The 22,156-nt window shown below is 36.0% G+C and overlaps 1 protein-coding gene across 3 annotated transcripts in view; it reads left to right on the top strand.

The window, feature by feature from the left end:
• Positions 1-22,156, top strand: part of CDC73 (cell division cycle 73) — a 139,264-nt gene that overhangs the window by 69,698 nt on the left and 47,410 nt on the right. For all 3 annotated transcript variants that reach the window (XM_021929173.2, XM_031657472.1, XM_031657471.1), the window contains one exon: positions 19,044-19,101. In XM_021929173.2, coding sequence (XP_021784865.1) covers positions 19,044-19,101 — 58 coding nt within the window. The remainder of the gene's footprint in view (positions 1-19,043; positions 19,102-22,156) is intronic.

Here is a 22,156-nt window from a genome sequence, read left to right as displayed (position 1 = left end):
TTTCTTATATGGTTAGTTTCTGGGGCTGGCACCTTGCTGCTTTTCTTACTGCAGAGCAGTAGGGAGGTTTCTTTAAATGGTTTTTTTTTGTTGTAAATAGCCTTTATTATCAGTTTTTCCTCTGAGACTCTAGGGACAGTAATTCAATCCTACAAAGTTACAGTTTTGGAGCTTAAGCTAAAGGTTAACAGTTACATGCATATTCTTCCTCTCATCTGTCTCCCCCATTAATATCTGCTATTTCAAATGAATATGAGTTTATATTTTCTCTGATACTCAAAAAATTTTTGTGCACATATTTTTGAGCTTTGCTGATGAAATGTGCTTTGTAGTTTTAAGAACCCCACTGTATTAGAAATGTTAGAAGGATCATTAAAGAAAAAAATAAAAAGAATTTTATAAATGGGAAACCTAAAGCCTAGACTGATCTTTGACTTTTCCTAGTTTGAAGAAGAGGACTAAAACCCAACTTCCTTGTAGTCTGTATCCACCCATACTACAGTTCTCACTCACTACCTTTTTGTTTTTAAAATTAGTTGACTAGTTAATAGAGTAATGCTTAAGAACTTACTTAAAATAACTTATTTTCCAGAAGTACAGATGCATTTTTGTAGATCAGTATTTATTTATCAGTGATTCCTTACATAGGATTTGACTGTGAAGCTAGCCACAATGACCATTTTATGAAGTATTTACTCAAAATCAGATTGTGTGCTAAGCTTACTTGAGCTGTTATGCAAATGGCTCTTTTCTAATAGTTTTATTATTGTAATACCCACTTAAAAGATGAGGAACCAGTGTCTGGAATTGTAAAATAATTAGTCCAAATGTCAGATAAATACTGGTAAGAATAGAGGCCAAGCTGGGAATTGAAGCAAGATTATCTAAATTCTTATCCTCTGTTTTTTTTTTTTTTTTTTAATTTATCTAGTACTATCATTCTCTGTTCTTAAACTTTGTATTACATGGCACTATTAGAGAAATTGTGGGAGTTTTTTTTTTTTTTTTTCCCTCGAACACTGGCACAGCATACCCAGGAATCATTAACAGAATAGTAAATGAATGTTTGTATTTTCACTTTTTCAACAGGTACGTATTGATTAACTACTGTGTACCAGCATGTGCATTTAGGCATAGCTTATTATGTATAGGGGATACAAAGTTGATTTAGAGACATTCCCTACCCGTTTCTCCAGGGAAGGACTAAATAATTATTATTTTTTGCCAGTTCTTTTGATTGGATTTTTTTTATATCTCCCTGGATTATTATAGATTTTGATTATTAAGAGAGTTTTATGGGTAACCTACTCATTAGTGGGTCCCTCCAGTATTGGGTTGAGTCCCTGAATTTCCAGTGGGTTTCCCCCCGCCACTGAAACTTTGCTTGTTATGGGGCAAGTATTTAAACAGGAAGAAACTTCCAAATACTAACAAAAGGTGCCTGTGTACTTAACTGGCATTTACTTCATACTTTAAAGTATACCTGCAACCCCTTCCCTTCCTCCCTCCCTTCCTTCCTTCCTTTTTTTTTTTTTTCCCCCAGAGGTTTGCTCTATTGCCCAGGCTGAGGTACAGTGGCATGATCTTGTCTCACTGCAACCTCTGACTCCCAGGTTCAAGAGATTCTCGTGCCTCAGCCTCCCGAGTACCTGGAATTACAGGTGTGTGCCGCCACACCCGGCTAATGTTTGTATTTTTAATAGAGGCAAGGTTTTACTGTGTTGCCCAGGCCGGTCCGAAACTCCTAACCTCAGGTGATCCGCCTGCCTTGGCCTCCCAACATGCTAGGATTACAGACGTGAGCCACAGTGCCCGGCCAACCTGTTTGCTAAGTTTAAGTTAGTTAAGAACTTTATGTAAAAGTTCAGGAAAACAGGGCAGATGTGAGATAAAGTTCCTTTAGTAACTTTTTCTGGCAACCTGCATGTTTCCAGTCAAGAGAAACTGTAAAAATCTTATGACAGGAGAGCTTGTAGAAGTTCTTCCTTTAGTCTAGTTTCTTTTAACATCTGAATTCTATGGTTAAACTAACTCAGTAAATGTGACAAGGTTTCTTTGTCAGACTCAGCAAACTGGCAGCTATTCTGTTAAGTTTTACAGTTATAAATGGCTTGTAATTGTCATTTGCATAAGCCTGTTTTTAATCTTACAACACATCCGTGATGGAAAAAATAGGTGGCCATTACTATGTGCATCATGGCCAGAGCTGTCCAGACTGGCTTTAGCATTTTTCTGGGCATGTCTAGTATAGACTTCAAGGAGTCAAAATTTAAAGACAGGAATTGTAATGCCTTCTAAGTCTCAGTTTTTATTGGGTGTAGAAATAATTATTTTTGTATTCAGGTAGTTAATGGTTTTGAATGATTATTACATGTTGAATCAGATGTAAATCTGCTGTTCAAGTGGCTACTAAATAGTAACTCATGGAGTTATATCATCTATTTATCTATGTATGTACATTCAACGAATATGTCCTTGGTAAAAAGATTAAAAGAGAAAGGGTAGGGGGAGGGCCCTTCAACCAGGATGGATGATTTTCATTTAATGGGAATGAGCAAATATCCTTGAGTAACATTAGAAGGGAGACATGAATCTGGTCTTCCTATATTGGTCTCCATTCCTGTTTGTGCTTTATTATAAGTGGTTGGTCCCTGAATTCAAGTAATTAATTTCAGCTAGGGCTTACCAGAAGTACCAGCTATTTTTTTCCATACTGGACAAAAATCTTAATGTTTTAGATCTGGTATAATTTCCACCATACCACTCTGAAAACTGTCACTTGACACAATTATTTAGAGACCAATTTTAGTTTTATTGAGATGACTAGACAATTTTGTGTAATGTTTGCTTGGAGTTTATTTCTCTTGACTGTTTTTATTTATAATCAGATGCAGTCTTTTTCATTACATAAAGGATTTGGACAAATGACTTGTTTTTTGGTTATTTAATATTAGTGTAGGTAGTTTCCCCTTTTTTGAAGAGAAGTAAAATGTTTATTAAAAGCTTGTAATTTTCTTCTAAAGTCAGTGGATGATTTATGAACCAGCTTTACTTTCCTTGAACTCACAAAGCAAGAATTAGCCTGATTGCAAATAAGCAATCTCAGAATGACCACAAGTGTCAGTGTTTGCCTGCCTTATTTTTCTCCTTCAGTTTTCTTGTGCAGCAGATACGTGTGTTGTTTAAGAATTTCTTTTGACTTGAAAACAAAGCTAAATTTAAGTGTCTCTTTCAGAACTAATTATAGACACCTTATCTGTTTTAATTCATGCAAACTATTAACAATGAGCATTTACAATCAGCAGTGATTTGGCAAATACTTTATTATGCTTGTGTAGTCCTTGGTTTTTCTGAGGCACAGCTATTTCAGTCAGAAATAATACTCTTAGAGCTGTGGTTCTCAAGGGGGCAGTGGTAGGGGTAGTGTTGCTTTCTAGAAGGTGTTCTAGAAGTTTGTGAGGATGTTTCTAGTTAACAGAATGATTTTTAAGGGCATTTTAGGTCCAGGGTAGGTAGTAGTCCAGTAGTGTGTGGGACAGTCTGTAAACAACAAAGACTAGCTCTGCATTCTGCAGGACTTCTGAGTGTTTCATTGGATATCTGTGTAGGTGAAACACTTTTTTATAATTAAGTAAATTTGAAACATTGTTGGAACGTAAAGTATATTTTGTTCAGTTTTAACATGCACTGAATTATCTAGAAATGTAACTACAGTATACAATGAGGGAAGCTTGTACTTTGCTTTGTTCTAAACTTGGCCAATGGTTCACCATTTCAAAAAATCAAATTATGTTTATGGCATTGAGTCACCAGTATACCAGTCTATGAGCATTTGTAATTGTTACATTCACTATGACTTTATGTCTAGGTATTAGCATCTGGTTAGTATGTCTTCTGCTAAAATCATGTCTGATACTTACATACTGAAATGCATATTTTTGTCATAAATCTCTCTCTGTCTCTCTCTCTCTCTCTTTTTGTTTTTGAGACTGTCTCGCTCTGTTGCCCAGGCTGGAGTGCAGTGGCATAATCTCGGCTCACTGCATCTTCCACCTTGGGGATTCAAGTGATTCTCCTGCATCAGCCACCCGAGTAGCTGAGATTACAGGCGTGTGCCACCACACCTGGCTAATTTTTGTATTTTTAGTAGAGTCACGGTTTTGTCATGTTGCAGGCTGGTCTCAAACTCATGACCTCAAGTGATCTGCCCACCTCGGCCTCCCAAAGTGCTGGGATTATAGGCCTGAGCCACCGAACCTGGCCTCTATCATAAATCTTTTTAAAAATTTTATTTGTATTAGTGTATTAATTTTTAAAATAGATATGTAGATTGGTTATATTACCTGTGCATTTCATTTCAGGTGGTTAGAGGGGTCATTGTAAAGTATTTCTTATATAAATACTTGTTCCATGTAAATTAAATATAAAGGGGATGTGTTGAATTTGATAGAACTGTGACATCCACTGGGTCAGCATCTTTGAATAAATTATTTCAGGCAGCTTACTCTCCACTCTCTGCAAACCCAGCATATTCTTGGTATTTAAAATTATTAACACTTAATTTGTTTAAAGTATAACAAACAATTTGTAAATTCAAGTGTATGTAAAATATTGAAACTTAAAATTCTACTAAAACTTTGCAAAGAAGAATAGTTACCCAAATATAAATTATTAGTATCAGAAAATATTTATTTTAATGGCTGTAGTAGATACGAATAGAAAGCAAGTGTTGGGAGCCAAGCATGGTAGCTCATGCCTGTAATTCCAGCACTTTGGGAGGCCGAGGTGGGCGGATCACCTAAGATTGGGAGTTCAAGACCAGTCTGGCTGACGTGGCAAAACCCCATCTCTACTAAAAATACAAAAATTAGCCAGACGTGGTGGTACATGCCTGTAATCCCAGCTACCTGGGAGGCTGAGGCACGAGAACCACTTGGACTTGGGAGGTAGAAATTGCAGTGAGCCGAGATCGCACCACTGTACTCCAGCCTGGGCGACAGAGTGAGACTGTGTCTCATAAAAGACAAAACAAGAAAGCAAGTGTTGGAAGTAAGTAAATAGAATTTTTTCCTAAAGGGTTTTTTTGAAGAAAGAAGGGAGCATTGAACATACTTGATTCATGTAGCCACCTTCAGTATGATTGGTTATGGCCTGATTAGAAATAGGGACATCAGTGTAAAGGAACTTTGCAAAGTGCCGGAGTCTGACCCACAGAACGAGGCTGCATGATGGATGAATAACGTACTCAGACACTGATATTCAGTGAAAGAGCAGGGGGCCACTCACAGAAAGAGTTGTGGCAGCCGTGTGCCAATTAGCTGGCCTTGCCGGCATTTATTCAGCACAGATTTAATGATAAAGGCATTGAGTCAACACACCTGTGGGTAATTAATCTGGTCGCCCTCCCCTGGGGAGAGCAGTCCTATGAATGATCAAAGACCAATCTTAGGACCACATGTGTAAACAAGCTCTCTAGATAAACTCCCTTACATTCCTTTGTACCTACTCTAAGTTATTAACTCAAGGTAAGAGGATTAGGCTGCTTTCAGCCGTAACCCTATCTAGAAGCTTTTGCAAAACCTTCCGGCCTTCCAAGAAGGTTTGCATTTTTCCTATAATTTTAAAATTTCTCCCATCACCCCAACCAAACCCCTATAGCAAAGCAGACAAGAGACATGCAAAGGTTATAGGATTACAGACCAAGAGATAATGTTTGACTTTTAGGGTTTGATTCTGTGCCCTGCCCCCAACTTCTTAGGCTGTATAAGGGTTTTGCTAACCTTTGGCAAATACATTAGGCATTTTTTATATGCAAGCTATGGGGGGATGTGAGATGCGTCATTAGGTTCCTCTCTTTGAAGAAATTGATAGCCTTGATGGATACATAGATCATTATAAAGATAGCAAAATAATTATAAATAAGTGTTATTTAAATTTTGTCTTTCATATATAAACCCTTAGGAAATTCATATAGTTTCACTCATTTTCACTGTTTTGATACTTTTGTGTTTCCAGTTGAACTTGTATTATATTGTTATTCTTTTACTTTCTCATGCATTTCCTATATTTTCAACCATTTTAAATAAGATGTGGTCACATAGAAAATAGAATTGCTGAGTTTTAGTGAGCTAAAAAAGAAAAATGTTGTATTTCTGTTTATATCCTCCATTTATCCTTAATTATTTGCTAATGAACATATTGTGTATTTATTTTTCACTAATTTTCTCTCACCTTTGAGTTTTATACACCACTTTCTAACTTTTCACAGAATTTATTACTGTCTCCAGAATTTATAATGTTCCAGAACATTTCAGTTAACTGTCTTACTTGTAGTGTGTGTGTGTTGTGTGTGTGTGTGTGTGTGTGTGTGTGTGTGTGTGTGTTGTGGGGCGGTGATAGGTTTCAGGTAGTTAAGTGTACATACAGATTTGTTTCAGTGTAGCTTCCTCAGTCAGTTTATTGAATCATATTAAATGTTTTCTTTTAAAGCTTGTAGTATTGTCACTTCTCTTTCTACCTGTATGCTGGTAACTATAATTCTTTGATTCCCAAAACAACTAAACTAATAACTGATTACAAACATATACCCTGTGATAGAAGGAACTAGGCAGGAGAATATGTTTTAATTTACATGGAACAAAAGAAGAGCAAATGTATGTGGTATACCATTCTTCTACCTTTGAAGAAACCTATTTTGGATTATGTCTTCAAACTTCAATCAGTTAATTGCACATTCAAGGTTGTACTACGGTGGCATTGTTTCTAGTGAAAAGGTATTATTTACATTAGAAAAATGAAATTTCAGAGCAAAATTGGACCTTTGAGGTCATCTAAAAATTTATTTTTCTCACTTTATAGGTGAAGTAACTAAGACCCTGAGAGGCAGTGATTTTCGCAAAGTTCCTCACTTTGTAGCAAGTCAAAGCTGGAACCTAGATCTTAAGACTTACAAATCAATTTTTTTCACGCTGATTAACACTTCTAGTTACATTGGTATATTCTTTTAGTTCATGGATCCATATGTTACACAAATGATTATGTGTACTATCTACCTTATCCACATTTCTCTGCCTCTATAAAAATAATTCTGCCAGTTTTAAATGAACGTAGTGGTTTTATTAAACCTCCGAGAGACATATGACAGAATCATTCATCTGTGCCCTAAGATATGAGATCATTATAGACTTTGATATTAAAGGAGAGCAGTACACATGCTTTGGATTTTTGCTAATTGCAGTTCTGTGATAAAACATTTCAACCACATTCACATGGATGTCATTTTTTAATCAGTAGATAAGTAAATGAAAAAAGTTTTTCTGATATGCAAGAGTACCCCTTTTAAAGATTTTGTGATCTGTATCTCTCTTTTCTCTCTTGATTCCAGTTTGAATTGCTGTATTTGTCTGGGTTCTCCAGAGAAACAGAGCCAATAGAATCTGTTTCTATATCTGTTTATAATTTGTGAAATAAATCTCTTTATATGTGTATATACATACACACACACATATTTAGATTTAGTATATTAGTTATTAGTATTTATTTTACTGGTGGTTGAACATACATACGCACACATCTAGTGTGTGTAAAGAGATTGTTACAGTGAATTGACTCACACAGGTGTGGAGCCTAAGAAGTCTCAGGATCTGTGTCAGCCAGCTGAGAGTGCATTCTCTTCTAACTCTGCCCTTTTGTAATATTCAGACCATCGTTGAATTTGGTGAGGCCCACTCACATTAGGAAGGGAAATCTGCTTTACTCAGTCTACCTATTCAAATGTTAATCTCGTCCAGAAACACCCTCACAAACCCACACAGAATTTTTTTTTTTTTTTGTCCATCCTGTTTCACTTAACCTATTGTTTTCAAGGTTCATTCATGTTTGTAGCATGTATTAGAAATCCATTCCTTTTTAAGGCTAAATGACATCCCATTGTGTATATATATAATTTATCTGTTCATGTGTTGATGTTGTCATTTGAGTTGTTCCTACTTTTTGCCTATTGTGAATAATGCTGCTATGAACTTGAGTGTAAAAATATCTGTTTAAGTCCGTGATTTCAAATTTTTTTGGATATATATACTCAAGCAGAATTGTTGGATCATATGTTAATTCTATGTTTAATTTTTTGGAGTACCATCATACACTTTTCACAATAGCTGTGCCATTTTATATTCCTGCCAGTCATATGTAAGAATTCCAATTTCTCCATATTCTCATTTATACTTGTTATTTTCTTATTTTCTTACTGGATTTTGATAATAACCATTCAAATGTATTTGAAGTGATGTCTTATGGTATTTGATTTGCTTTTCCTTAATGATTAGCGATGTCTGGTGTATTTTCATGCACTTATTAGCCATCTGTATCTCTGGAGAAATACCTATTCAAGTCTTTGCCCATATTTAAATTGGCTGGTTTGTGTTTTGTCGTTGTTGAGTTGTAGGAGTTCTTTATATAGTCTGGATATTAATTTCTTATATGCATGACTTGCAAATATTCCCTTTCCGTAGGTTGCCTTTTCACTGTGCTGATATCCTTTGCACAAAAGTTTTAAATTTTGATGGAGTCCAGTTTATTTCTTTTTCTGTTGCCTGTACTTTTGGTTCATATCCATGACATCAGTGCTAAATTCCATTTCATGAAGTTTTTCCTGTTTTCTTCTAAGAGTTTTATAGTTTTCACTCTTAAGTTTAGTCTTCTAATCCTTTTTGAGTTAAGTTTGTACATGGTTTAAAGTAATGGTCCAACTTCGTCTTTTTGTGTATGGCTATCCAGTTTCCCCAGCACCATTTGTTGAAAAGGCCATCCTTTCCTTATTGAATGGTCTGGACACTCTTGTCAAAAATTAGTTGACCATATATGTGTGAGGTTATTTCTGGGTGTTCTGTTCCATTAATTAGTATGTCTGTCTTTATGCCTTTTCTGTTTAATGTTGCTTTGCAGTAAGTTTTGAAATCTGGAAGTTTGAGTCCTCCAACTTTGATCTTTTTCACGATGAGTTTGGCTAAGTATTTGAGCTCCCGTGAGATTCCATGTGACTTTTAGGATGAGTTTTTCTGTTTTTGCAAAAATGTTGAGTTTTGATAGGGATTGCGTTGTGCTTCTGATAGTGTAGATATCTTAATATTCTTCTAGTCCATGAACACAAATGTCTCTCCATTTATTTGTGTCTTTAATTCTTTTAGCAATATTTTATAGTTTCGGTGTGCAAGTCTTTTGTTTCCTTGGTTAAGTTTATTCCTAAGTATTTCATTCTTTTTAATGCTATTGTAAGTGGAATTGTTTTCTTAATTTACTTTTTGGACTGTCTATTGTTACATAGAAACACAACTAATTTTTGTGTGTTGATTTTATATTCTGCAACTTTGCAGAACTTGTTTATTATTAATATAACTTTTTTTTGGTGTCATCTCTAGGTTATTTAACATACAGATCTTGTCATCTGCAAACATAATTTTACCTCTTCCTTTCCAATTTGAATGCCTTCTGTTTTTCTTGCCTCATTGCTCTGGCTGGAACTTTCAATACTATGTTGAATAGAAGTGATGAAAGTGGGCATCCTTGTCTTGATCTTAGGGACAAAGCTTTGTCTTTTACCATTGAGTATGATGTTAGCTGTCGGTTTTTCATATGTATCTTTATTATGTGAAGTACATTTCCTTCCATTCCTAGTTGAATTTTTAAATTTTTTAATGAAAGGGTATTAATTTTTGTCTTTTTTTCCCTACATCATTTGACATGATCATGAGGGTTTTTCCCCTTTATCTGTTAATGTGGTGTATTATTAAATATTAATACATTGATTTTTCATATGTTGAACCACCTTTGCATTCCAAGAATAAACCCCATTAGGTCATGGTATATATAATACTTTTAATTTGCTGCTGAATTCAGTTTGCTAGGTCATGACTTATCCATACATAAAGAGTGTTGAAAGAAAATTGTTTAACAGTTACTAGTCCCACTTTATTTTGGGCAGTGAGCTGAAAATACACAGACAGAAACACATATGCATATTGCAAGTAACTAAATACATATGTAATTGTATTAATAATTTTTTCATTTCATGTATTTATTATCAGTCTCCTTCGTTAGATTGCAAGCACCATGAGGGCAGAGACCTCGTGCTCTTGTTTATTTTTCTGCATTTCTATTTTCTTATTTGGCACTTAATGTGCTTTCAGTAAGTGTATGTAGAGGCCAGGTGCAGTGGCTTATACCTGTAATCCTAGCACTTTGGGAGGCTGAGGCAGGTGGATCACTTGAGGTCAGGAGTTCAAGACCAGCCTGGCCAGCATGGTGAAACCCCATCTCTACTAAAAATAGAAAAATTAGCCAGGTTTGGTGGTGCATGCCTGCAATCCCAGCTACTTGAGAGGCTGAGGCACAAGAATCGCTTGAACCGGGAGGTGGAGGTTGCAGTGAGCTGAGATTGCACCACTACACTCCAGCCTGGGCAACAAAGCGAGATACTGTTTAAAAAAAAAAAAAAAAAAAAAGTATGTGGAATGAATGAATGTTGTTTAATTCTCCTAATAATTCTGTGTGACAGTTATTTGTGCCATATTCATGTAATAGATAAAACAGCTTTTACTCAATAGTCATGAATCAGTGATTCTAAGGCAAATAAATTTGTTTTAGTCAGTGTAGAATGATTAAACACCTCCCATGCAGCTGGCTGTATCAGGATTGGAGGAGTAATATTTTCTGATGCAAAGTGAAGTACCTTGCAGTCTGATTGGGGGAAGCAGACAAATAATTAGGAAATTATGTAGTATAATGAGGTGTTATGGTCTGAATGCCTCCCAAAATTCATGTTTTGAAACTTAATCTCCACTGTGGTGATATTAAGAAGTGAAAAGTGATTAAGTCATGAGGGCATGGCCTTTACAAATGAATTAATGCCCTGTAAAAGGGCTGGAGGGAATTATCTTAGATACTTTTTTGCCCTTCCACCTTCCACAGTGTGAAGACGCTGTCTGTCCCCTCCAGAGGATGCAACAATAAGACATCATCTTGGAATCAGAGAGACACAAAACCTGCTAACCATACACAAAACCTGCAGGCGCCTAGATCTTGGATTTTCGAGCCTTCAGAATTTTGAGAAATACGTTTCTATTATTTACAAGTTGCCCAGTCTGTGGTATTTTGGTATAGTAGCACAAATGGACTAAGACACGATAAAGGTATCCAGAAAATGCTAAAAGGTCACAACAGGGGAACATTGGAATTATGGGAAGAGAGTGAATGAGGAAAGAGAGAAGGTACTCTGTGAAGGGAAGTCTTCAAATCAGAGGTTACAACGTACTAGTAGTTAGGAAGCATAGGCTTTGGATTCAAAAAGGCCCAGATCTGTTCTGCTTAGTAGCCATGTGACCTGGGGCAGGTAACTGGTTTTTGTTTCTTTGTTTGTTTTAGTTTAATTTTCTCATGGTACGATAGATACAACATCTACCTTAATCAGTTTGTTCAGAGGTTGGGCGATGAGAGAGAACATGTCTCAGCCATTTAAGTAGTTACTTCTCTGGAGAGAGTTTCTGGGCTTAGGGAAAGAACGATAAATTTATTTTTAAATTTTGCAACCCTTTATCTGTGTAATTAAAAGGAGGGAAGTACTATGCTTTATAAGTATGTTAACTGTTTTTTATGTTAGCAACATATTGTGTACATATACCTCAAGGTTATAACAAGTCTTAAAAAAAATTGTGGCTGGGCACGGTGGCTCAAGCCTGTAATCCCAGCACTTTGGGAGGCCGAGATGGGCGGATCACGAGGTCAGGAGATCGAGACTATCCTGGCTAATACGGTGAAACCCCGTGTCTACTAAGAAATACAAAAAAACTAGCCGGGCGCGGTGGCGGGCACCTGTAGTAGTCCCAGCTACTCGGGAGGCTGAGGCAGGAGAATGGCGTGAACCCGGGAGGCGGAGCTTGCAGTGAGCTGAGATCCGGCCACTGCACTCCAGCCTGGGCGACAGAGCCAGACTCTGTCTCAAAAAAAAAAAAAAAATTGTGCTTATTCTTTGTGTTGAAATGTTTTGCTTCTAAAATCCTTTATGTTTTTTAGCCTCATTGTAATTTGTCCCCAGAATTGCTGTTTCCCTTTTCTACAACAAAACACTCTTTTAAAAGACTAGCTGGACATGGTGTCTCTCTGCTGCAATCCCAGTGCTTTAGGAGGCCAAGGCAGGAGGATTGCTTGAACCCAGGAGTTTGAGACCAACCTGTGCAACAAAATGAGGCCTGATCCCTTAAAAAAAGACTCATTCAGTGTGTTTAGAAATTCAGGCTGAGTGCAATGGCTCATGCCTGTAATCCCAGCACTTTGGGAGGTAGAAGCAGTTGGGTCACTTGAGGTCAGGAGTTTGAGACCAGCCTGACCAGCGTGGTGAAACCCTGTTTCTACTAGAAACACAAACATTAGCCGGATATTGATGGTACGCACCAGTAGTCCCAGCTACTTGAGAGGCTGAAACAGAAGAATCGCTTGAGCCCAGGAGGCAGAGGTTGCAGTGAGCCGAGATTGCACCACTACACTCCAACCTGGGCGACAGAGCAAGACTCCGTCTCCAAAAAAAAAAAAAAAAAAAAAAAAAAAGAGAGAAAAGAAATTCACATGCATATTGAAATATCCTAATCTTTGGGAATTCTGATTATCAAATCCAGATTTCATAGGAATAAGTTACTTTTTAAAATAAAGGTAAAAGCATTCAAGGGTGCGACTAATATTTAAATAATTTTTAAAACGTATGTGGGCCGGGCGCGGTGGCTCAAGCCTGTAATCCCAGCACTTTGGGAGGCCGAGACGGGCGGATCACGAGGTCAGGAGATCGAGACCATCCTGGCTAACACGGTGAAACCCCGTCTCTACTAAAAAAAAAAAAATACAAAAAACTAGCCGGGCGAAGTGGCGGGCGCCTGTGGTCCCAGCTACTCGGGAGGCTGAGGCAGGAGAATGGCGTGAACCCGGGAGGCGGAGCTTGCAGTGAGCTGAGATCCGGCCACCGCACTCCAGCCTGGGCGACAGAGCAAAACTAAGTCTCAAATCAAGGGTGCGACTAATATTCAAAAAAAAAAAAAAACGTATGTGACCTTTGCCCTTATTAATACAACAGGAGAGTAGATTGGAAACTCCTGGAGTCTGCTTATATGTTCTATATATGTTTTCTTCATAAAAGCTTTCAGGCCAGGCATGGTGGTACACACCTGTAATCCCAGCACTTTGGGAGCCTGAGCTCAGGAGTTAGATACCAGCCTGGGCAACATGGCGAAACTGTGTCTTCACCAAAAAAGAAAAAAAAAAAAAAAAAAAAACCACAAAAAACTAGCCTGGCATGGTGGTGCATGCTTGGAGGCCGAGGTGGGAGAATTGCTTGAGCCCCAGAGGTCAAGGCTGCAGTGAGCCGAGATTGCACCACTGCACTCCAACCTGGGTGAAAGAGTGAGATCCTATTTAAAAAAAAAAAAAAAAAAAAGTTTTCAGTATTTCACTGTTTCAGGTAACATTTTAAAATTAAATATGTATATATTGTATTCTTTTTCACTTGCAACAAATATATTTTTCTAATGGTATTTTTTTTATATACTTTTTTATTTTTTTTAATTATACTTTAAGTTCTAGGGTACATGTGCACAACGTGCAGGTTTGTTACCTATGTATACATGTGCATGTGCCATGTTGGTGTGCTGCACCAATTAACTCGTCATTTACATTAGTTTTATCTCCTAATGCTATCCCTCCCCCTTCCTCCCACCCCACGACAGGCTCCCGTGTGTGATGTTCCCCACCCTGTGTCCAAGTGTTCTCATTGCTCAAATCCCACCTATGAGTAAGAACATGCGGTGTTTGATTTTTTTGTCCTTGCGATAGTTTGCAGAGAATGATGGTTTCCAGCTGCATCCATGTCCCTACAAAGGACACGAGCTCATCCTTTTTTATGGCTGCATAGTACTCCATGGTGTATATGTGCTGCATTTTCTTAATCCAGTATGTCATTGATGGACATTTGGGTTGGTTCCAAGTCTTTGCTGTTGTGAATAGTGCCGCAATAAACATACGTGTACATGTGTCTTTATAGCAGCATGATTTATAATCCTTTGGGTATATCCCCAGTAATGGGATGGCTGGGTCAAATGGTATTTCTAGTTCTAGATCCTTGAGGAATTGCCGCACTGTCTTCCACAATGGTTGAACTAGTTTACACTCCCACCAACAGTGTAAAAGCGTTCCTATTTCTCTACATCCTCTCCAGCATCTGTTGTTTCCTGACTTTTTAAAATGATGGCCATTCTGACTGGTGTGAGGTGGTGTCTCATTGCTGTTTTGATTTGCATTTCTCTGATGGCCAGTCATGATGAGCATTTTTTTATGTGTCTGTTGGCTGTATGAATGTCTTCTTTTGAGAAGTGTCTGTTCATATCCTTTGCCCACTTTTTGATGGGGTGGTTGTTTTTTTCTTGTAACTTTGTTTGAGTTCTTTGTAGATTCTAGATATTAGCCCTTTGTCAGATGAGTAGGTTGCAAAAATTTTCTCCCATTCTGTAGGTTGCCTGTTCACTCTGATGGTAGTTTGTTTTGCTGTGCAGAAGCCCTTTAGTTTAATTAGATCCATTTGTAAATTTTGGCTTTTGTTGCCATTGCTTGTGGTGTTTTAGACATGAAGTCCTTGCCCATGCCTATGTCCTGAATGGTATTACCTAGGTTTTCTTCTAGGGTTTTTATGGTTTTAGGTCTAACATTTAAGTCTTTAATCCCTCTTGAATTAATTTTTGTATGAAGTGTAAGGAAGGGATCTAGTTTCAGCTTTCTACATATGGCTAGCCAGTTTTCCCAGCATGATTTATTAAATAGGGAATCCTTTCCCCATTTGTTGTTTTTGTCAGATTTGTCAAAGATCAGATGTTTGTAGATGTGTGATACTATTTCTGAGGGCTCTGTTCTGTTCTGTTGGTCTATATCCTTGTTTTGGTACCAGTACCATGCTGTTTGGGTTACTGTAGCCTTGTAGTATAGTTTGAAGTCAGGTAATGTGATGCCTCCAGCTTTCTTCTTTTGGCTTAGGATTGTCTTGGCAATGCAGGCTCATTTTTGGTTCCATATGAACTTTAAAGCATTTTTTTCCAATTCTGTGAAGAAAGTCATTGGTAGGTTAATGGGGATGGCATTGAATCTATAAATTACCTTGGGTAGTATGGCCATTTTCACGATGTTGATTCTTCCTATCCATGAGCATGGAATGTTCTTTCCATTTGTTTGTGGCCTCTTTTATTTCATTGAGCAGTGGTTTGTAGTTCTCCTTGAAGAGTTGCTTCACATCCCTTGTAAGTCGGATTCCTAGGTATTTTATTTTCTTTGAAGCAATTGTGAATGGGAGTTCACTCATGATTTGGCTCTCTGTGTGTTATTAGTGTAGAGGAATGCTTGTGATTTTTGCACCTTGATTTTGTATCCTGAGACTTTGCTGAAGTTGCTTATCAGCTTAAGGAGATTTTGGGCTGAGACGATGGGGTTTTCTAAATACACAGTCATGATGGTATTATATATTATGATATTTATTCTACTTGTTTAAACTGCACATACTGGTCCTTTGCAAATATCAGAAGATTTTAGATGATCTCATTTGCTAAAATAATGAAAGCCAGGATTGCTTGTAAACAGCATACTTTGTTTTGTATTTTTATTATTCACAAATGTGGTTCTCTCACCGTTTTTCCCTTCTGTGTTAATTCGGTTATTACTTTTCTCGAATGCCTCAAGTCTTGGTGAAATTGTAATGATTCTGACTTTTCAAGAGAAAGCAGGTTTTCCTCTCCAGTTAGCACAACTTGTCAGCTCTTTTGATTTTGTGCCGATACCTTTCTTTTCCCAGCTGTGTAGTGTTTTTTCTTCCAATCCAAATATGTCTTTAAAAATATAGGATTGTCAGTCTGTTCCATATTACTTCCAGATTATTTTTTCTGTTTATTAATACATGCCGTGTGTGTGTGTGTGTGTGTTGCCTTTGTAAAATGACTTCACCTTTGTCTCTTCATCTTTAGGGTGGAGGGTGGTGGGGTTGATTTCTGCAATCCCTTATGCAGCAACTACTCCAGCTTTACTTAAAAATAATGGAAATCAGAGTAGAATGTGCTTTTAGTCTCTTGAGTGATGTTGGCTGGGGAGAGTCCTAGAAACGGCTATAAATTCGTGACGTGATTTGCAAAGAACTTCCCAGTTTTCTTCCAAGAAGGTTATATTGTACTGTTTTGTCATTAGTTTATTGTTGTGTCACAGCTGTATAACTCTTTGTGTGTGTATTGGCGGGGCGGTTGTTTGTACCAACTCAAAAATTAAACGAAGTTATACTGTACTGACCTCGACAACTGAAATTTTCAGTAAGCCTTGAGAAGACAAAATTAGATAACATTTTTTTTTCTATTGCACCTGACAGAACTTTGATTCAACTGAGACAACCAAAAGTGTATGTGGGGTTTGTAGAGTGCTGAGATGGGAGATTTGACTCATATAATCAAGAATGGTTAAGGGTAAAGTAGATCTTGCAGGCCACTAGAAATAGATAGTAGGTATTACAAAGGGTATTATACTCTACCTCTTTTCTTGCATTATAGCTTAATTCTCTTTTCTGCCAATACATTTTCTCCATGAGTCAAGGGACATCATCATCAGTGATTTTAGGCTTATTTCCTTGTAGCCTTGTAGCTAGTGGTTTTAACAGCTAGCTCTAGTCTATAAAAAATAATCCCAGTCTATAAAAAACAATCCCAAAGAAGGACTTTTGATTGATGAAGTGTAGGATATATACCTTTCCTAGTGACGAGGGGATAGAGCTTATTGCCATAAAGGAGTGATTGAGTCATCAAGCAAGGATTATTACTAGGCAAACAGAAAATACCCATTATTGGTATTTAAAGGGATCAAGTTTTGAGCTTATTCAAAAGTAGACAAAAATTCCTAAGGGTTATAATTTGTAGTGGAAAAAGTTTTTTTTTGTTGTTTTTTGTTTTCATATTATTTACACATGCTTATACCTTTATTTATACATGCTTATACACATGCTTATAGTACAGGTGTACAACTAATTCAGTAGTTAGTTGGATCACTTTGGGTTTGTATAGTTATCTTTATATGCACATAATTTTTATTCTGGTGATTTTGAACTTAGGCCACTGTATTCCAAAAAAAGAAGGGCTTTGATTTGAATCCAGCCAGACTCGTGGTTAAATGTGGACAGAAGATGTCTGCATATATACGTGCTCATTGTTTTTCTGTCTCATTTTCTATGTTTTTCCTCTTAAATCACATCCCCACGAGTCAGTATTTATATACTAGAATAGGTAAGTAATATGATTAGTTTACTCTTATTATATAATGTCTAGTTGATTCTTTATATAGGAGCTAATGTTTCTTTTAATGGATTCCTTGTAATGATTATCACCTGGCTTCTGATTTTTTAAAAATCTAGGTGCAGTTCAGTTCAACTAGCTGCAGTGCCCAGAGCCTACTATGCTCCAGGTACTGGAATTACAAAGAATAAAAATAGTTATGTCCCCTAACATAAACTTAGAGAAAAATATAATCAGAAGGTTCCCCCACATTATAATAATGTTAAATATTTGATGTGCTCTCCACCCTAATTATGATTCACTTTTTTTTTTTTTTTAACATTTAAAGGTTTACCTGAATGTAATATAGTTGGAGGAAGACCATATCATAAGTACGCTTGATAAATTTTTATGAACAAACATCTGTGAAACCAGCACCCGGAATGACTCAGTAGTAAATACACCAATATATATTAATAACTAAATGCGCAATAGTGAGAACATTGGAAAAAAGGATATTTTGCTGTCCTCAGGTGTCTTTTTGTGTGGTTGTTTTTTTTTTCCTTCTTGGAGTTTTTGCCACCTACCTGCCCCTGTGACTGTTGTTTCTTGTAATAAAGAATGGTTTCTGTGATGTTCTAACTGAATACTAGGAATACCACTGTATTGAAGTGAAAGTCTTTTTTCTCTTGTACTCATTTTAATAGTCATTTATTTTTTAAAAAATGCTATAGGATAGCCTGCTATTTCAAACAATTTTACCATGTTTACCATCTGAAATTTTGAAGAGAATGTAGTGTAATTATAATTAGTATTTAGCAGTATTTCTTTGGAAATGTTCTTTGCGATGCTAATATTGATTTTAATTTTTATGTATTTTTATACCTCCCCTGATATTTGTCAAATTTCCTTCTCTTATGTACAACTAAAGTCTTTACGAATTCATAGTTATGAAATTTACACTTGCAACTTTCTGTAAAGAAAAATGTATTATGAAATATCACTGTGAATATGATTGAAACTATTGCACTAAAAACAGACATTTTAAGAATCTTAAGCATTTCAGAGGCATCTATCCTTGAGTATATAATTGATATACTTCAACACTTAGCATATTTCCTTGTACATCTTACATTTTCAGTAATTATTGAGATTTGTTATTTAGTTTTTAAGATACTCTCATCTGCTCTTAATTCAAATGTAACATCTCTTCTTTATAAATGTGATTTTTCCTGAATATTTTAAAGGCATTTAATTATTTGAAATGTTTATGTTTTTTAAATACCTTCCAATATAACGTATGTTAGGTTTTTTTAACAGGAGAGTATATATCATTTATTTATTTTGAGATTGTTTAGAGAAAAAAAGGTTGACTTGATTTTAGAATAGGCAGTGATATTTCTGAGAATATTAAAATTGTCAGCAGTTAAACAAATCATTTAAAAATATTACATGCTTACAGTAACTACTCTGTAGTAACTAAGTTTGTTTTACACTAAAGATGTTTATTATGATCTCATGACTAATAGCATAAAAGATCAGGAGAGTTTTCATTTTTATTTTTTTCTTAAACTGTAGGTCATAACATGTTTAGTGGAGTAACCAATTGAGTGAGAAAAACAGAACAAGAGACAGAGAGATACAAGATTTCTTTGCAATAATTACAGTGTTTATTATGTAAAGAAACTTTGATCTTATATATCAATTCTTATTCTTTTAAAGGAGGGTGCATCTGCACGGAAGACTCAGACTCCTGCAGCCCAGCCAGTACCAAGACCAGGTAAAAATATAAAACTTTGTTTTTTGCTTTCTTTCAAAAGCTCATAACAGTGCAAGTTTTTTGGTATGTGTATATAATGCTTTGAACACATTTAAATTTTACCTAAAATACATTGCAAAGTCATGTTTCTTTAAAGACTGTCGATACTGTTTAAGCAGATCTCAAAACTGTGATAATATACATAAAATGCTTGCTAAACTTCAGTCAGCATCATTAATAAATCTTCATGTTTTTAGCAGAAAGACATAAAGAAATAAAGTGAAAAGCATATTAAATTATTTATTTTCCTATAGTGTAATAAGCAGCTGAACTGGATTTTGTAATATTCTTTATTGCAGTAATGTTTTCCCCGATTTGATTCACAGGTCATTGATAAAATGGGTTATGAAACACTGTTTTTCAATAATGAAGTTATACTATAGAACATTTACTTGAATAAATAGGTATAGTGAAGACTTAAAGAAAAATTTTAAGAAAATGTTTTCATTTCGGTTAAGATTTTAGAAACATGTTTTAAAACATTTTTAAATGCTTAAAAGCTATTTATATATATCCATCCTCATCAGGTAGTATGTACAGATGTGATTTTTTTTCCTACAGCAGCACAGAATTATAATTTTAATAGAATGATATTCAGCTTTGATGCTTAGAACTTCAGATATCTGTGTTGAACACCTAAAGTTCTGTATCATTTTTTTAAAAATGTGTTAAGCAAAGGTAGTATTGAAGTTATTTTAGAAAAATTCTTCCCCCTATTCCTAGTACCTAAAAAGACTGATCTTTATAGATACTTAAGATACCAACCCTATATTTATTTTTGGTCTTTTGGGTTTGTTTTTGGTGTTTGGTGTTTGTTTTATTTTTACATTTATTTAGCATAATTTCAGTGCTAGGCTATACCAGCTGCCACCCCCGCCCCCCGGCCCCTTTTTTTTTTTTTTTTTTTTTTTTTTTAATAACCTCATCAGTGCTGTTGAAAGTGAGTATGAAAAAAGAAAATAAAGGTTTGGAAAGATACAGGCAAGAACTTAACTGGATCTTCTGCATAAATTTCACAGTATCAATAGTGCAGATACGGATATCCTCTTATTCATAGTATGTACACAGGCCAGTTCTAAAATTATTTAGATTATGAATATTAACTATTTTCTGGAGGCATGTCAAAAGCATGGTACATGGGGCTTATGTTGGGATGGTTTTGCAGGGTGATTTCCTTATGTCCTGTATTCATGCTCCTCTTAGATGTGGCTAGTATTTCCTTTTTTTGTTTTTATTTTTTGTTTGACAGTAGGTTTGTTTGAAATTTTTGTCATTGCTGTTTTTAAGTAGGTGTGGAGAAGAGGAGTGCTCTGTCAGCCTTGTTATACTTAGACTAGATTGGATGTAATTGATTAAGATGACAGGACTAATTTTCGATAGAGATGGTCATACCAGAATCCATCATGAGAGTATAAGAACAACAACTAAATTCAACAAATATTATTTGAATTTCTATATAGTAGGCTCTTGTCCAGAAACTAAGAGAAGCTGAAGGAGCTTTTTACAGGAAGGAAGAAAAAAGTGAAGGAAATAGGGATGGACAGATGGGGTTGGGCCCAAAGAATACTAAACATAAAGTATAGGAATATTGTGGAGGCAGTTGAATCACAGATAAGAGAATTGTTTGCTTTTCTTTGGAAGGGAGGGATGGGAGGTTATGGTTTGTCAGAAATGGAAAAAGGAGAACAAGCCACCACCTGAGGATTCTAACTTAGAATCTGTGATGTAAAATTTTTTCTATTTCATATTTTCATAAAATAAGTTAGTATATAAGGAAAGGGCTGGGAGAGGCACTGATATCTAAACAAACCATTTTGTTCATGTGTCTTGTGATAAAATAAAGTTAAAGGGTCTAGATTTTACTAGGCAGTTATGTGGCTAGGGGAAGATCATGTGCGTAAAGTAAGGGTTCCTAAGTCTTTTCACCTCTTAATGTTCTAGCCTACTTTTTCAGTTGCTCTGTTAAAGTGCACTGGGGATTAAACGATCAAAATTAATCTGAACTAATGTCTCATGATACATCAGATATTCTATTGCCCATCCATGTGAACTTTCCACTTCCTACTCCCACTTACTGCTTCACACCCATACATCCACATTTCCTACCCACCATTCTAAAGTAATTAAGGTTTTTGCTCTCATTCAGCAATAAGACTTGATTGGAATGGATAGTAGTAGTTTGAAGTCTTTATTTGTCCTAATTAGTGTATTTTTATTTTGCTGCCAAAATGTTAAATGCATCTGCTTTTGGGGGTGCAGCCCAGTTTTGAAGGGATATTGTTTAATATTTGACATGTACACTAGTATTATTTCTTTAAAATCTGAAAAATGTGAGTACCCAAAATATATATGGCCAGTGTAAGAAGGGGGATTATAGAAGTGTAACTGTTATTTGTTGGGTAGAGTTTGGATAATTTGGAAATGGGAGACTGACCCACCTGTTCTTTCCTTGAGTGAGATACCTCAAGGGTGGAGTTCTGTTTTTGAGCATTTACAAACTTTTATTTCTCATTTCATCAAATATTTATTTAGTTCTGTTGTGCCAGGCAAGTCTGTGGGTAAATTTAATGTTTTAAAGTGTTTACAGTTAAACACTTTAAACATCTAAAGCTCTAAAAATTTCCAACCTCTCAAAATTCATTTAGGGAATATAACAAGAGGCACATGTTTTCCAGTGGATTCATAAATAAAAGCATTTGAAAGTATTGGGGGAACCAGCCCCCAATATTTCAACGTAGGTTCTTTTTATTTTCCCTAAAGGTCAGCTGGTCTGAGAAATAAAGAGAAAGAGTACAAAGACAGTAATTTTATAGCTGGGCCTCCAGGGGTAACATCACGTATTGGTAGTTCCGTGATGTCCCCTGAGCCGCAAAACCAGCAAGTTTTTATTAGGGATTTTAAAAGGGGAGGGGTATATGAACAGGGAGTGGGTCACAAAGATCACATGCTTCAAAGGGCAATAAAGATCACAAGGCAAAGGCAAAATTAGAATTACTGATGAGAGTCTGTGTCCCGC

This window comes from Papio anubis, chromosome 1 (assembly GCF_008728515.1).
Source record: "Papio anubis isolate 15944 chromosome 1, Panubis1.0, whole genome shotgun sequence".
Classification (NCBI taxonomy): Eukaryota; Metazoa; Chordata; class Mammalia; order Primates; family Cercopithecidae; genus Papio; species Papio anubis.
The sequence above is the reverse complement of the archived record's forward strand: the minus strand, read 5'-3'. Positions and strand labels throughout refer to the sequence as shown.